General features: G+C 57.3%; 1 protein-coding gene across 1 annotated transcript; it reads left to right on the top strand.

Annotated features, from left to right (window-relative positions):
- The first annotated feature begins 589 nt into the window (after positions 1-589).
- SNAI1 (snail family transcriptional repressor 1) lies at positions 590-6,725 on the top strand. Its single transcript, XM_004430281.3, has 3 exons — positions 590-758; positions 1,484-2,011; positions 5,686-6,725. Exons 1-3 carry the CDS (start codon positions 677-679, stop codon positions 5,868-5,870), a joined length of 795 nt encoding a protein of 264 aa, XP_004430338.1. The 5' UTR covers positions 590-676; the 3' UTR covers positions 5,871-6,725.
- The last annotated feature ends 6,852 nt before the right edge of the window (positions 6,726-13,577 follow it).

Raw genomic sequence — 13,577 nt, 5'->3', positions numbered from 1 at the left:
TAAGTGAAGGAACGAATGCATTTTGCTAGATGATGCCAGACTGCTTTGCAAAAAGGCTGTGGCATTTCACACTGCCGGCAGCCACGTGAAGGGGTCCATTTCCTCGCATGCTCCCCGAAACGTGTACTGTCCCTCCTCAATCCCACGCTCCGCGAGGCGCCCGCCGGGCGGAGGAAATTTCCGCCGCCTCCCAAGCCCGCGGCGGAGGCGGTTTCCGAACCTCGGGGGCCCAGACCCGCGGCGCACGGCGCCAGGGGGCGCCAGAGGCGGGCGACCGTGCGGCGCTGAGCTGGCGGACGCGCGGGGTCCCGCAGGGGGTTCCGCCTCGCCTGGGGCTCCCTGCGCCCGGCGTGCCGCCCCCGGCAGCCCGCCGCCGGGGCCCAGCGCAGCGCCCGGCCCGGCCTCCGTGCGGCCCCCGCCCGGCTCCCCGCGCCACGCGGCGCGAGCCCCGCCAGCACCGGCGCACCTGCTCGGGGCGTGGCCTCCGGCGAAGGCGCGCCTCGATTGGCGCGGAGGTGACAAAGGGGCGTGGCCTCCCTCGGCCCCGCCCCATCGCGGCTGGAGTACTTAAGGGAGTTGGCGGCGCGTCTCCACTCACAGCGCGGTGGTACGGCCTGGCGGGTGGAGGGCCCTGCGACCCCAGTGCGACCCGGCGACCCCGGCTGCTTCGGCCACCATGCCGCGCTCTTTCCTCGTCAGGAAGTCCGCCTGCTCCCGCCGGAGGCCCAACTACAGCGAGCTGCACGACTCCTCTCCGGGTGAGTGGTGGGGTGCCGGGGGTTTCGGGCGGACAAGCGAAGGCTACGTGAGAGAGGGGGACTTGGGGACAAAATCGAGGGGCCTAAAGCGAGTCAAAGGACTCGGTGTGAGGCATTGTGGGGAGGGGTCCGAGGATCCCGGGGCAGGTGGATCCGGGCGGTTGGTGAGGGGGTTTAGGGGCGGGGTCCTGGGCTGAGGGGACTTCTCAGCCACCGGGAGGCGGGGGAGCCCCGAGAGTAGAGAAAGGAGAGGAGGAGGCCCGTGTCGGGAGGGACGCGGCGGCCGGGGGCTGGGAAGAGTCCGGAGTCCAGGGGATTCGAGGGAGGGGGTGGGAGGAGAGCTGTGTAGAGGAAGGGGACGGGGACGGGTGGGGCCTGGTGAGCCGCCGAGGTTGCAGCCTGGGGGCTGGGGGTCTCGCCTCAGGCTGGGGACTTGGGGATCTCAGGAGGAAGGAGACCTGGGCATGACCCCTTGATTGGGGGCTGCGGCGGGGAGGGATCTTTTCTGTAAGATCTGGAGGTTAAGGTGGGAGAACCAGGTGACCTGGGTGAGGAGGGGTCTCTTCGAGGGCAGGAACCTGTGTCTGTCCCAGTCACAATTATTTTATTCATCTAATAAAATGAAGGCCAGCCCCACTCAGCCCCTGGCCCACAGCAGGCTAATGTTTGTTGACCGACTGAGTGATCTAACGCCTGACCTTGCCCTTTCCTTTGTCTCCCCTTAGAGTTCACCTTCCAGCAGCCCTATGACCAGGCCCACCTGCTGGCGGCCATCCCACCTCCTGAGGTGCTCAACCCCACGGCCTCACTGCCCACGCTCATCTGGGACTCTCTCCTGGCACCCCAGGCCCAGCCAATCGGCTGGGCCTCCCTCCTGCCCCAGGAGATCCCCAAGGCTGTGGAGCTGACCTCCCTGTCGGACGAGGACAGTGGGAAAGGCTCCCAGCCCCCCAGCCCACCCTCACCGACTCCTTCGTCCTTCTCTTCCACCTCGGCCTCCTCCCTGGAGGCTGAGGGCTACGCCGCCTTCCCAGGCTTGGGCCAGTTGCCCAAGCAGCTGGCCGGGCTCTCCGTGGCCAAGGACCCCCAGTCGCGCAAGGCCTTCAACTGCAAGTACTGCAGCAAGGAGTACGTCAGCCTGGGCGCCCTCAAGATGCACATCCGCAGCCACACGCTGCCCTGCGTCTGTGGCACCTGCGGGAAGGCCTTCTCCAGGCCCTGGCTGCTGCAGGGCCACGTCCGGACCCACACCGGTGAGTGTCCCGCAGGCCGCTGCCCTGCTCCCCTGCTCCCTGCCCCCACCGCTTTCTCTGCCAGCTCTTGTGATGTTCAGACTGTGGAAACTGAGGCCCTGAGCATCCTGACTGCCAGCTCCAGAGTTGGGCCCAGCTCTCCGAAATGTTTGGCAGAAACACTCATTCGTTCATCAGCTAAGCTGATGGCTAAATAGATAACTTTCGAGTCTCTCTACCAGCTCAGCATCGCAGCCAAATGGGTTGGAGCTGGATACAGGAAAGGTGCGACCAACACCTTGCTGTTGGGGCCAGGTGTGAAGGGGCCACCCTGCTCCAGCCTCCCCCAGCCCACCCCAGCCCAGCCCAGCCAGACAGGATGTTGTCAGACCCCCTGCCTGGTTCTGAATCCTGCTTTGATGACTTCCTCAAACCTTGGGCTGATGTTTCCCCCCTCTGAGCCTCAGTGGCCTCATCTGTAAAATGAGCCTGAGAACACCTTGTGGGGTTTCCGTACGGGTCAAATGAAAGAAAGCACCTGGGGCAGTGCTTGGGACGTAGGCACGCACAGAAGTGGCAGTTGGTATTTGTCCTGCTTTCATGCGGTGTGACCTAGGGCAAGCAGTTGAACTTCTCTGGGCCTCAGGATTATGATAGCATAATCATATAGAGTGGATTATGATAGCATTATATAGGGTGGCTCTCAGGATTCAGTGGCTCCTTAATCACTTTCTTATAATTTATCGTCGTGAGGGTTCTCAGATCTGCTCTCTCCACCCTGTCCCTGGAGTGGATAAACTCAATCCTATCATGCAGACCCAGGAGCACCTTTGCTGGCAGGAAATGCGATTATGTCTTGCTGTTTCAAAAACACAATACTAAATGTGTAGAAAATTGTGAAATGGAGCCTCTTCTATCCTTTAGCTTTCTGGAAATAGGGAGAAGGTCGCCACTCCATCCTTTCAGAACATGGTGAGGGCCACCGGGGCTGGTGCTGCTCTTTGCAGAGTGACTGTTGAGGGAGAAGGTTCAAGGGTCATCACTAGTGGCTTTGGGGTCAAGCTGGCCAGGTGGGGGAGACTCAGTTCTGGCATTTCCAGGCCGGTGGCTGACCTCTGAGCCGTCGGGGCAGTGGGAGGTCTGTGGGGCCTGGCATTTTGCAGGCGTTATTGGTATCATTATTCTTCCTACCAAGCGGTCCTGGCGTCCTCCGCAGCTGCAGACTCTGGCTCCCGTGTCCCCTACTTCGTGCACAGAGAGCCCTGACGTGAACGTGTGAAGGTCCAACTGCCCGGCCTCAGCCCTGCGCCCTGCCCAGCTTACCGGGGCTCTATTAGGGGGAGTGGAAGCCCTCAAGGTGTCCCCCCACCCCGGACCCCCCAGCTCTCTCCTCTCTCCTCCGGACATTATTTTCATGTAAAGGCACGGCCAGACACACAAAGCCTGTTGAAATGCATCCTGGCCTTCCTCATTGACTCCCATTGTGGCCTTAATGGTGGGCCCAGCGGGGGAGGGGAGCAGGTGCACGGGGCAGCGGTGCCCAGCACCTGTTCCGGCCGCAGCTGCTGGCCCTCGGCGTGTCAGGCCCCTTTAATCCGAGGAGGATCGCATGTACAGCGCCCCCCTCCACGGCCTTTGTCCCCCGCCGGCCTGGTGCCGACTTCACACTCGCCAGGAGCGCCAGAAAGATGTCTGGGAGGTGGGGATCTGTGGGGGGCGGGGGTCTGCATCTCCTACTCACACACAGACCTCCACCCTGTCGCATTCTCTGAGGCCTCCCTCCTGCTCTGCTCAGGGTCATGTCTAAGCGGATACAACAGAAAGGTAACGAGGGGCCGTGCGCAGGGCCCGCTTCACCTATGTGAATGCAGTAAATCACCCACGGCCCTAGGAGGGAGGTGCCATACTAACCCCACCTTACAGTTGAGGAAACTGAGGCACAGAGAAGGAAGTCACTTCCCCAAGTCACAGCTCATAAGGCTGGAGCCAGGGCTCCTGGACCTCCACCAGGGAGGTGAGAGGGAGGCGGTTCTCTGTGCCCTGGGGAGTACAGGACTCTGTCCCCTTTTCCAAATGGGCACACAGGCAGCCCTTAGTTCCCAAGGGAGTGTGCGAATGAGGAAGAACTTCATTCACTGGGACCTCGTAGAATGCAGTCATCAAACCCTTCAGGCCTGATATGCAGAGGGTGCTCAATGACGGCAGAGCAGATTACTCAGGATTCCCTTCCCCAGTTCTCCGGCTAGGTCCCCCCTCTCTGGTGTGGCCTGTTTCCTTGGTTGTCTGCCCCAGGAGACTGAGCCCCGGAATGGAAGGTTCCGCAGTCAGCCTCAGGCGTCTGACATCTGGACTTTCCCTCCCGTGCTTTGCCCGGTGCCCGAGGCACCCAGTAGGCCTATGGAATTCAGTCATTCATTCCCTGCTGAATTCCAGCACTGGGATTTAACAAGTGGGCCACAGCCTGGGGGCATATCAGGCTGGGAGTGGGAGGAAAGGAGAACTGTCTTTTGGAAAACACTCAGTATTCTAGAATAGTGCCTGGCACGTAGTGGGAGCTTGATAAGTATTTGTTTAGTGAGTTACTATTTTTATTTGGGAAACGCTGCACCCCCAAGAAAAAACAAAACCCAACATTGTCAATGTTTTTGGGCCGTGAACTAGATCCTCTTGGTTGGGGCAGGAATTATGAAAAGTTGGTGAACAGCGTTATCTGGTGGTGATTGAGGGGTCAAGCCCTTTTGAGGCCTTAAAAAAAAAAATCAGACATTTATTTTCTGACCACTTACTGTGTACCCAGCCCGGTGTTCGAGACTCTTCCCAGCGTGGCCTTGGCCCGGCAAGTGGCTTGAGGGCCAAGGGTGGGGAGGGGTTTTACACAAGTCATAGGGTACAAAGTTTCTGTAGCCTCTTGGGGGTCCCAGGCCCTGGGTGGGAGGCTTGGAGTGGATTCAGGGGAGGCCCCTGCCCCCATGGGACTCAGTCTGACTGGGGGACACACAAGGAGACTGGAAGTCGCCCTGAGTGTCTTGTGATGGGGAAGCAGCCTGGAGGAGTGGCCTGACCTCTGGGCGCAGGCCTTGAAGGCTGCCTCTTAAGCTTTGTCCCAGGCCAAGGAAACCCAGGCGTGGTAAGGAGCAGCCGCTGCCCCGACCTGTGGGGCGGTTGGAATCCAGGGCTCCGGAGTCGGGCTGCTTGGTTCTTGCTGGGTGACCCTGCATGTGCTGCCTCACTGCTCTGCGCCTCAGTCTCCCCATCTGGAAACGGAGGACGAGGGTGGGATTAAGTGAGATGAGTGTAAACCGCTTCTCCCTGTCTGGGCACAAAGTCGGTGTTCAGTAAACCGTCATTGTCATCACCGTCATTTGCTGAGCGCTTCCTGCCGGCCCTGCGTGGATGGTACTTTATCCTACCTTCTGTCAGTTACCACCCCTGTGAGTGGGGATGAGCCCCATTTACAGGTGGGCAGATGGAGGCTCAGAGAGGCCAGGCCACTTGCTCACAGTCGCACCGTGGGAAGCGCGGAGCTCCCCCAAATCCAGGCCTCGGGGCGCTGGATGGGCCGGGCTCTGGTGGTGGGACTCCTCCAGGCCAGGGAGCTGGACTCTGCGGGCGGGGGTGGGGAGGGCCTTCAGTAGATGCCGGCTGTCACCGCAGTGACTCGCTCTCCCTCACCTCCCGCCTCTGCCCCTCCGCAGGCGAGAAGCCCTTCTCCTGCTCGCACTGCAGCCGCGCCTTCGCCGACCGCTCCAATCTGCGGGCGCACCTCCAGACGCACTCGGACGTCAAGAAGTACCAGTGCTCGGCGTGCTCGCGCACCTTCTCCCGCATGTCCCTGCTCCACAAGCACCAGGAGTCGGGCTGCGCCGGGGGCCCCCGCTGACCCGAGAGGCTCCTTCCGCTGCTCCGGACCCCGCAGCGCAGCGGCCTCCCCAGCTCCAGGAGGAAGGCCCCGGTCCTCCTCGCTGCCACGGAATCCCTTCTGAGCCCCCTCCTGGCTGCATGGGCGTCGCAGGACTCTGAGGGCCATTGTCCGGCTCTCTGTGCTCTGGGTGCCTCCGTGGGCTCTGCGAGAGGCTTTCCCGTGGACCTTTCTGTGGGCGGCGTTGGGAGGGTGGATGGCAGGTTTGCAGCGGAGAGCCCTCCCGGCAGCCGCTGCTCCAGAGCCCTCTGGAGTGGCCTTTCTCTGTTGGTTCGTGTATCCAAAGCTGTCTGGATACAGCTGCTTCCAGCTCCAGGACAAAAGCTGGCAGACTGTTGGGAAGCTCCCAGCCCACTCAGGGGACCCCAGCCCTCCAGGAGCCCTCAGGCCACCCCTCCAGGAGGGGTGACTAACTATGCAATGATCCCCCCAGGTGCACCCTCGGGGCCTGGGGCGCAGTCGGACACAGAGAGGTGTCTAGACCCCAGGAGGCCCCAGGCCTGGGCAGCTGTTTCAGCCTCCTGCTTGCCGTGGTGACACCTGTTTCACGGGCAATTGAACAGTGTCTCAAAAGGGGCAGTGAGTAATTGCCATCACTTGTCGGGGCCTGAGTGGGGCACTTCGGCCCCACCAGTGTGTCTCCCAGAACTATTTTCGGGGCCCGACAGGTGGGCCCGGGAGGAAGATGTTTACATTTTTAAAGGTACACTGGTATTTATATTTGGAGCAACATTTTGTACTAAGGAAACGTTTTGTATAGTTATATGTTGTACAGTTTATTGATATTCAATAAAGCGGTTAATTTATATATAAAAACGTCTACTCGGTTTTATAGAGGAGTGAGGGAGGAGGGGCAGGCGATCGCGGAGCTCAGATACTACTGACACAGCCTTAAATCTCGGCCTCTTAAACATCCCGTGACTTTGGACTTCTTGGTTTTACCGTCAGGGCCCTTGTTTGTGCAAATGGGTTTTCCTCTGAGCCTGGGTGTCCTGCAGAGGTGGAGGTTGGGAAACACCTGTGGGCCCGTGAGCAGCAGGGGTATGCACGCAGGTTCCTTGCACTCTACGCCGTGGCCCTCATTTGTCCTCTCAGTCTCCTGTTTTGAAGCTCAGCAGGCCCCAGGGTGAGGGGCTGGCGCCCTGGGTCTCATCAACCAGACAGGCTTTGCCCCAGCACTGCCGGTCTTTTGGGCAGGGATTGGCCGCTTCTCCAGGGAGGGAGTGGAATGCAATGAGCAAGGAGGGGACAGAGGATGTCCTTCCTGTTTCCAAGGGCTCTGGGCCCCGCTCCGGCCTCCCTGTCCGACCCACACCTCTGTCTGGCCGCTGGGTACCAAATGGCCTTTGATTCGAGGAAGTTGGCTGGCTGGAGCCGGGAGGGTGAGAAGCCAGGCCAAAGGGTTAGGGGTCACTCAGCTTCCTGCTGGAGGACAGGACGGGAAGATGGTCAGCTCGCGTCCTGGGCTGGGATAATTCATTCCCGGCCGGCTGGCTGGCGTGGTGACCTCACCTCTGGGGCGCTCCTGGGGCCAGGAGAAAATGAGTGTCCTTTCTGAGCACAAAAGGTGCGAAGGTGCCAGTTCCCTGCGGGGAGCTGAGCGGGCTGCGCAGGCGTCCCGAGCTCCGGAGCCCCAGAGTCAGGCGGGGGTGGGGGAGCTGCATGTTCCAAAGGAGAGATGATTCTTTCTTCTAAACAGGAAACGGTGACCCGCAGGCCGGGAGCAGCTCTTAATGACTTGCAGCTTTCCTCCCAAAAGAAAAAAAAGTTCTCTAACAATCGCCAAATTGTAGCCGGCCTCCCTGAAGGGAAGTTGGGGAGTTGGGGGGATGGGGGGTTGGGCACCAAATTGCTGAAGGCCTACTGTGTCCCATGTCCCTGGGCTGTCCTTTACATCCCCCCACGATAGGTGCTGACATGGATCGCAAATGAATAAATGACTTCACACACTCGTGGAAGCCCCTGGCTGCATCTGAAACTGGATGTACCAGCTCCCGGCATCCCGGGGGTCAGATACGCCTGGCTGTGCCCCCGGCTCTGGGCCCGGAGCAAGGCTCTCCCCGTCTCGGACCCCCAGTTTCTGCCTCTATGAAACAGGGTGATGAAGTGGGAATAGGAAGGCAGTGCCTTCCTCCCGGAGACTGTAACGGGGCATTCATTGAGTAGGTTTGGAGGACCAGTGTGTGCCAGGCCCTGTCCTAGGCCCTGGGGTTAAAGCCATGGACAGATACACAGTCCCTGCGCTCACGGAACTTATGTTCTAGTGGGGGAGACAGAAAACAAACAAGTATTAAATAAGCCGCTTTCCCCAGTGAGGGTGCCAAGATGGAATCACGGAGAGCGGGTGCCCGCGCGCTGCGGGGTGGGGCTCTCTCCGATAAGGCGGGCGGCAGGCCGCAGAGCCCTGGGAAGAGCTGACGTTCCAGGGGAGGCCCGAAGGAGGAGAGACTTCCAGTCACAGGAGGCAGCAGCTAGTGCAGAGGCTTCAAGCTGGAGTGAGAAAGACCCCGGGGCTGGGAGCGGGGAGCAGAGGAGTCGAGATTCAGCCACTGGGGCATTTCAGCAGCAGGTGATGAGGCCTGCTTTACTTTTGTCCAGATTCCCCGGCTCCCGGTGGAGAGGGAGTTAGCCGGTCAGGGGAGGAGAGAATCAAGAGCTGGGAGCCCAGTGAAAGGCTGGAGGCCCGGGTGGCGGAGGTCCGGGGTGGGGGAGGCCGGGGGTGAAGATGGGTTGTAACCAGCGTTGTGGTAGTTGTGCCAGGCAGCACTGTGCTGGGCACACCCGAGCCCTAGTGAGTGCGAGTTATGTGGGGATATTACAAGAGGATGTTGGACCTGGTGGCCAGGGTGGAGGTGGGGATAAAAAGAATGAGAACAGTCCTCATGTTCTGCTCTGGAACAGCCCCCACTTAGCACATGGCTAAGTGAAAAAAATGCCGTGCAGAACATGCTCCCTTCTGTGGGAAGAAGAGGGTGGAAACAAGCATGTTCTTCATTCTTGTTTGTATTTGCATATGGAAACTCTGGAAGGATTTACAAGAAAATCATAAAAGCGGTTCTCTAGGGAGTCACAGGAGGTGGAATGGGGTGGATGGAGACAAGAGGGAGGAAACAGGGAGACAGTTTTTTAGGTTTTCCAACAACTTGGTATTTTGCAATAATTTCGACCTGACAGAAGAGTTTCGAGAAAAGTGCAATAAGCTGGAATCTTTCATTGAGTTTCCTCACAATGTTAACATTTCCTCCTGTTTGCGTCTTCTTTCTGTGTGCACGTAGACACATACCCACACGTTATTTATTGCGGAATGATTTGAGAATAGGTTGTAGACATGATACCCCTGTATTTCAGCGTGTATTCCTTAAGGACGAGAACGTTCTCTCGGATAACCACAGTTCAACGATCACGATCAGGAACTTCAGCCCTGGTGCAACGCTATTATCTAATCCACAGTCGTAAGCGAGTTACTCAGCCGTCCCAGTGATGTCCCTCCACAGCACTTTGTGGGGCAGGAGTCGGGGAGACCCAGGATCACACATCGCATTGACTTGTCCTGTCTCTTTAGTTTCTTTTTTCTGGGACACCTCCTTTCTTGGTCTTTCGCGACTTTGACATTTTTGAAGAGTTCAGGCCAGCCATTTTGCAGCATGTCACCCAATTTTTGGACTTTCCTGGTGCTTTCTCATGATTACATTTGGGTGGAGCACTTTTGGCGGAACCACAGGACGGCGTTTGTCTCTCTTACTGCAGGGTATCAGAGGCACGTGAGGCCAGCCTGTCCCCTTACTGGTGACGTCAGCTGGTGAAGGTGGTGTCTGCCAGGTTTCGCCTGGATAAAGTTCCTCTTTTTCCCCTTTTGTACTTAATCCATATCTTGCGGGGAGACATTCCGAGACCATGTGAATATCCTGTTACTCCTCAAACTTCCACCCACAGGATTCAGCCCTCGCTGGTGATTTTTGCCTAAATCAATTATTTCTATGGTGGTTGCCAAATGGTGATTTTCTAGCTCCATCGTTCCTTCTATTTTTACTGGTTGGCTTTCTACTGCTGGGAAGAAGTTTCCCTGGTCTGTCTGGGCAGCAGCGCAAAGCCGTGGGGTGGGAGAGATGGGGTGGGGAGTGGCAGGGTCTGGCCGGGCCGTGAGATCCTCCCCTGGGCTTTTCTGTAAACCCCGTCCAGGAAATAAACTGGCTGTAAAGCCGATCTCCGTGCAAGTGTCCAGGCAGGCAGGTCTGGGGCCAGGGCCACCTCTGGGCACATCTGGGCCCCATTAGTGACCCGGCAACTACTCATGGTGTCCCTTGAGCTAGGATAGAGGGTACTCTGGCAGGCAGGGATCTAGGCTCCTCCTTGTTCCTCTTTGCTTTCAAATTGTCAATTTCACACGTGTTATGGGAATTTATTCTTTCATTAAAAACAAGATTAGAGGGGAGGTTCAAGTGATCAATACACCCATCCCATTGCCTTTACTGTCCCCAGTGCAACGCTGCGAAGAGCTTAGTTTACATCTTTCTACGTTAAAAAAATAAACATGTATATTTACACGCACACATGGCTCCAATCTCACTCACAGGAAAAGCCAAAGTCCTCACGTCAACCCACAGGCGCACTCACGATCTGGCCCCATCCCCTCAGCCTCATCCCCTCCCCCAACCCCTCACTCCCTTGAGCCACACGGGCCCTCTGCCACCCCAGGGCCTTCGCACTTGTTGTGCCTCTGCCGGGAAGACTCGGCCCCCAGAGAGCCACATGGCCACCTTCCCCTGCCACCCCTCTCTCCTTTGCATTCTAGCACCCTCCCCTGTTGCTTTGTCCCCCATCACACTTGTCACCATCTGACAAACCATATATTTCACTATTCACAGTTTCTCTGTTGACTGTCTCCCCCACCAGAATGTTAGCTCCGTGTGAGTGGAAATTCTGTCTGCTTTGTTCATTGTCGGATCCCTGGTGTCTCTCACCTTGCATGCAGGAGGCACATACTTAGTAAAACTTTGCCGAATGAGTGATGAATGAATGTACATGCCCCTAGGAGATGCAGCATGCTCACCACTCTTATGGAGCACTTCATATGCCGGGCGCTGGGCTGAGTGCCTCACATAGATTCACTCATTCAACCTTCATAACCGACTCCAGAAAGTGGAAACCAAACACAGAGAGGTTAAGTAACTTGCCCAGGGTCACACAGCAAGTAAGTGGCAGAGCTGGGATCCGATTTAGTGTTGTCATTTTGTTCTTTCTACCATTGGGGTGGGTGTAATTAAAACTTTTAAGGTTGAAGTAGAACAGAGTCTGAGCCTTTACCTACTACACTCACCTGCCTAGAACCTCTCACATAGAGGGGCCCGTTTCATCCATTAACCAGTCCTCTACAAACTCCACACGTTTCTAGAGGAAACCTTCTAGAGCCAGAAAGGCAGCCAAAAGTGTGTGTAGATATGGGGGTGGGGAGTGGACAGGGAGAAGAGACTTCAATCCCCAGGGTTTCCTGGGTGGGGTGGGGACACCCCGTGTGGTCCCTGCCAGTCAGGAGAGGCTTCCAGACCACGCGCTCCATGAGGGCAGGACCACCCGCCTGGCAAGACTTTCCTCTGCACCCTGGGCCTTGGACCCACTCTGGGCGCCCACAGTTGGGTGATACAATAGTTTCCTAGGGCTGCCATAAAAAATTACCAGGAATTGGCTTAAAACAACAGAAATGTACTCTCTCGCAGTTCTGGAGGCCAGAAGTCCGAAATCAAGTGTTGGCCGGGCCGTGCCCCCTCCAGAGTCTCTAGGCGGGGAGCCTTCCTGCCTCTTCTCGAGTTTGGTGGCTCCTGGGAATCTTGGTGTTCCTCGGCTTGTGGCTGCATCACTCCCACCCCCTCCTCCCTCTTCGCACGGCCTTCGTCCATGTCTGTCTGTCTGTGCGTGCCTCTCCTCTGCTTAGAAGGACGCCAGTCATCGGATTTAGAGCCCACTCTAATCCAGTATGACCTCATTTTAGCTTGATTACATCTACATAGACCCTCTTTCCAAAGAAGGTCACATTTTCAGGTTCTGGGGGTTGGGACTTGAACTTACCTTTTTGGCAGACATAATTTAACCCACTACAGGTGGCTACAGCCGAGGGTCCGGCAAGTCCTTCTCAGGGCCTAGAATGGATCCAGGAGCTTTTTATTATTCACTCATCAAACCCTATGGAAGAGTCAGGAAGCCGACATGGAGGGCGGACCCTTAGGAGGAGATGGGGGAGTTGGATTTTGCGCCTGTGGTTCCTTGAAGGGACAGGGCTTTACACAAAAGCTCCAGCGACCCCTGACCTCAGAGGTGACAGGGTGAGTAGGCGTGGGGAGGGATGAGAGCTGGGGGGGGAGCAGTCGGCTGGGGGGCTGGGGTCGGGACAGGAGCCATGCAAGCCTGGGGGAAATTCTGGATTTATCCTGAGGGCATGGGGAGCCACGGGAGGGTTTGTGCAGGGAGGGACCTGAGGGGATCTGTTCTTGGGGTGGATCCCCTGGGCGCAGTGGGGGGAACAGCAGAGAGCAGTTGAGGGGCCCCAGCCCTCTTGGCGGCAGAGGAGGCAGAGGGAATGGTGCAGTCGGACAGATTTGGGAAGTTTGTCAATCAATCCACGGATGGGGAGTGAGGGAGGGGGCAAGGGCGGTGCCTCGCCTGGAGTTTTCAGCAACTGGGGGAACTAAAGACCCAGTGAGGCTAAGAGCAACCAGTCAGGCAATTAACAATAATAACAGTAGACATTTCCTGACAGTTCACTACCTGTTTTTTTGTTTTTTATTTATTTATTTTTCCTCCCAAAGCCCCAGTAGATAGTTGTATGTCATAGCTGCACATCCTTCTAGTTGCTGTACGTGGGACATGACCTCAGCATGGCTGGAGAAGCGGTGCGTCGGTGCACGCCCGGGATCCGAACCGGGGCCGCCAGCAGCGGAGCACGTGCACTTAACCTCTAAGCCACGGGGCCGGCCCCTCACTACCTGTTTTGTACAGACTGTCTGATTTAATCCTCACAACAACCCAAGGAAATATGAGTATAAGAGGTGGTCCCACAGTGCTTAAGAGCTCGGATGCTGGAGCCGGACTGCCTGGGTTCACATCTCTCCTCCATTGCTTACCTGCTGTGTGGCCTAGAGCAAGTTGCTCAACCTCTCTGTGTCCATTTCCTCCTCTGAAGAACAGCCCCTCCTTCCTGGGGGTGTTGTGCAGATTAAATGAGTGAATACTTATAAATTGCTTGGCCTCGGGCCTGGCACGGAGTAAAATCTCAGTAAACAGGGGTGATTATGATGCCCATTTTACAGACAGGGGAATCGAGGCTCCAGTAGAGGAGAGAACTTTCCCCAGGTCACGCAGAGAATAATCCTGATATTTCCGGCTCTTTATGTCCCCTGGCCCTTACCAAAGTCTGGGGCCCTAAGCTGGCCTGCTGACTCCCGGGGTCTGGTGTCTTGTGTCCCCTGGAGCCTTGAGCAGCCAGGTGGGACCAGGGGAGCTGGAAGATTCTCCGTGAAGTCTTGTGTCCCCCACCGCTCTGTGGGGACAAGCTGGAAGGGCCTCAGGTGAGGGGAACCAGTGCTCCCAAACCCACTTCTATTTAGCTGGTGCTGCCTGAAATAAACGCTTTAGTGGGGGCTGAAAAGGCAGCAACAAGGAAGAAGGAACCCCATG

Source organism: Ceratotherium simum, chromosome 21 (genome assembly GCF_057802395.1).
Source record: "Ceratotherium simum simum isolate JZ-2026a chromosome 21, ASM5780239v1, whole genome shotgun sequence".
NCBI classification, from domain to species: domain Eukaryota; kingdom Metazoa; phylum Chordata; class Mammalia; order Perissodactyla; family Rhinocerotidae; genus Ceratotherium; species Ceratotherium simum.
The sequence above is the reverse complement of the archived record's forward strand: the minus strand, read 5'-3'. Positions and strand labels throughout refer to the sequence as shown.

Excerpts from the sequence above, each read along its gene's own strand:
- SNAI1 (XM_004430281.3), top strand. The coding sequence starts at position 677 with ATGCCGCGCTCTTTCCTCGTCAGGAAGTCCGCCTGCTCCCGCCGGAGG. Across the intron at positions 759-1,483 it reads GCTGCACGACTCCTCTCCGG|AGTTCACCTTCCAGCAGCCC; the intron begins GTGAGTGGTGGG and ends GTCTCCCCTTAG. Across the intron at positions 2,012-5,685 it reads CCACGTCCGGACCCACACCG|GCGAGAAGCCCTTCTCCTGC; the intron begins GTGAGTGTCCCG and ends GCCCCTCCGCAG.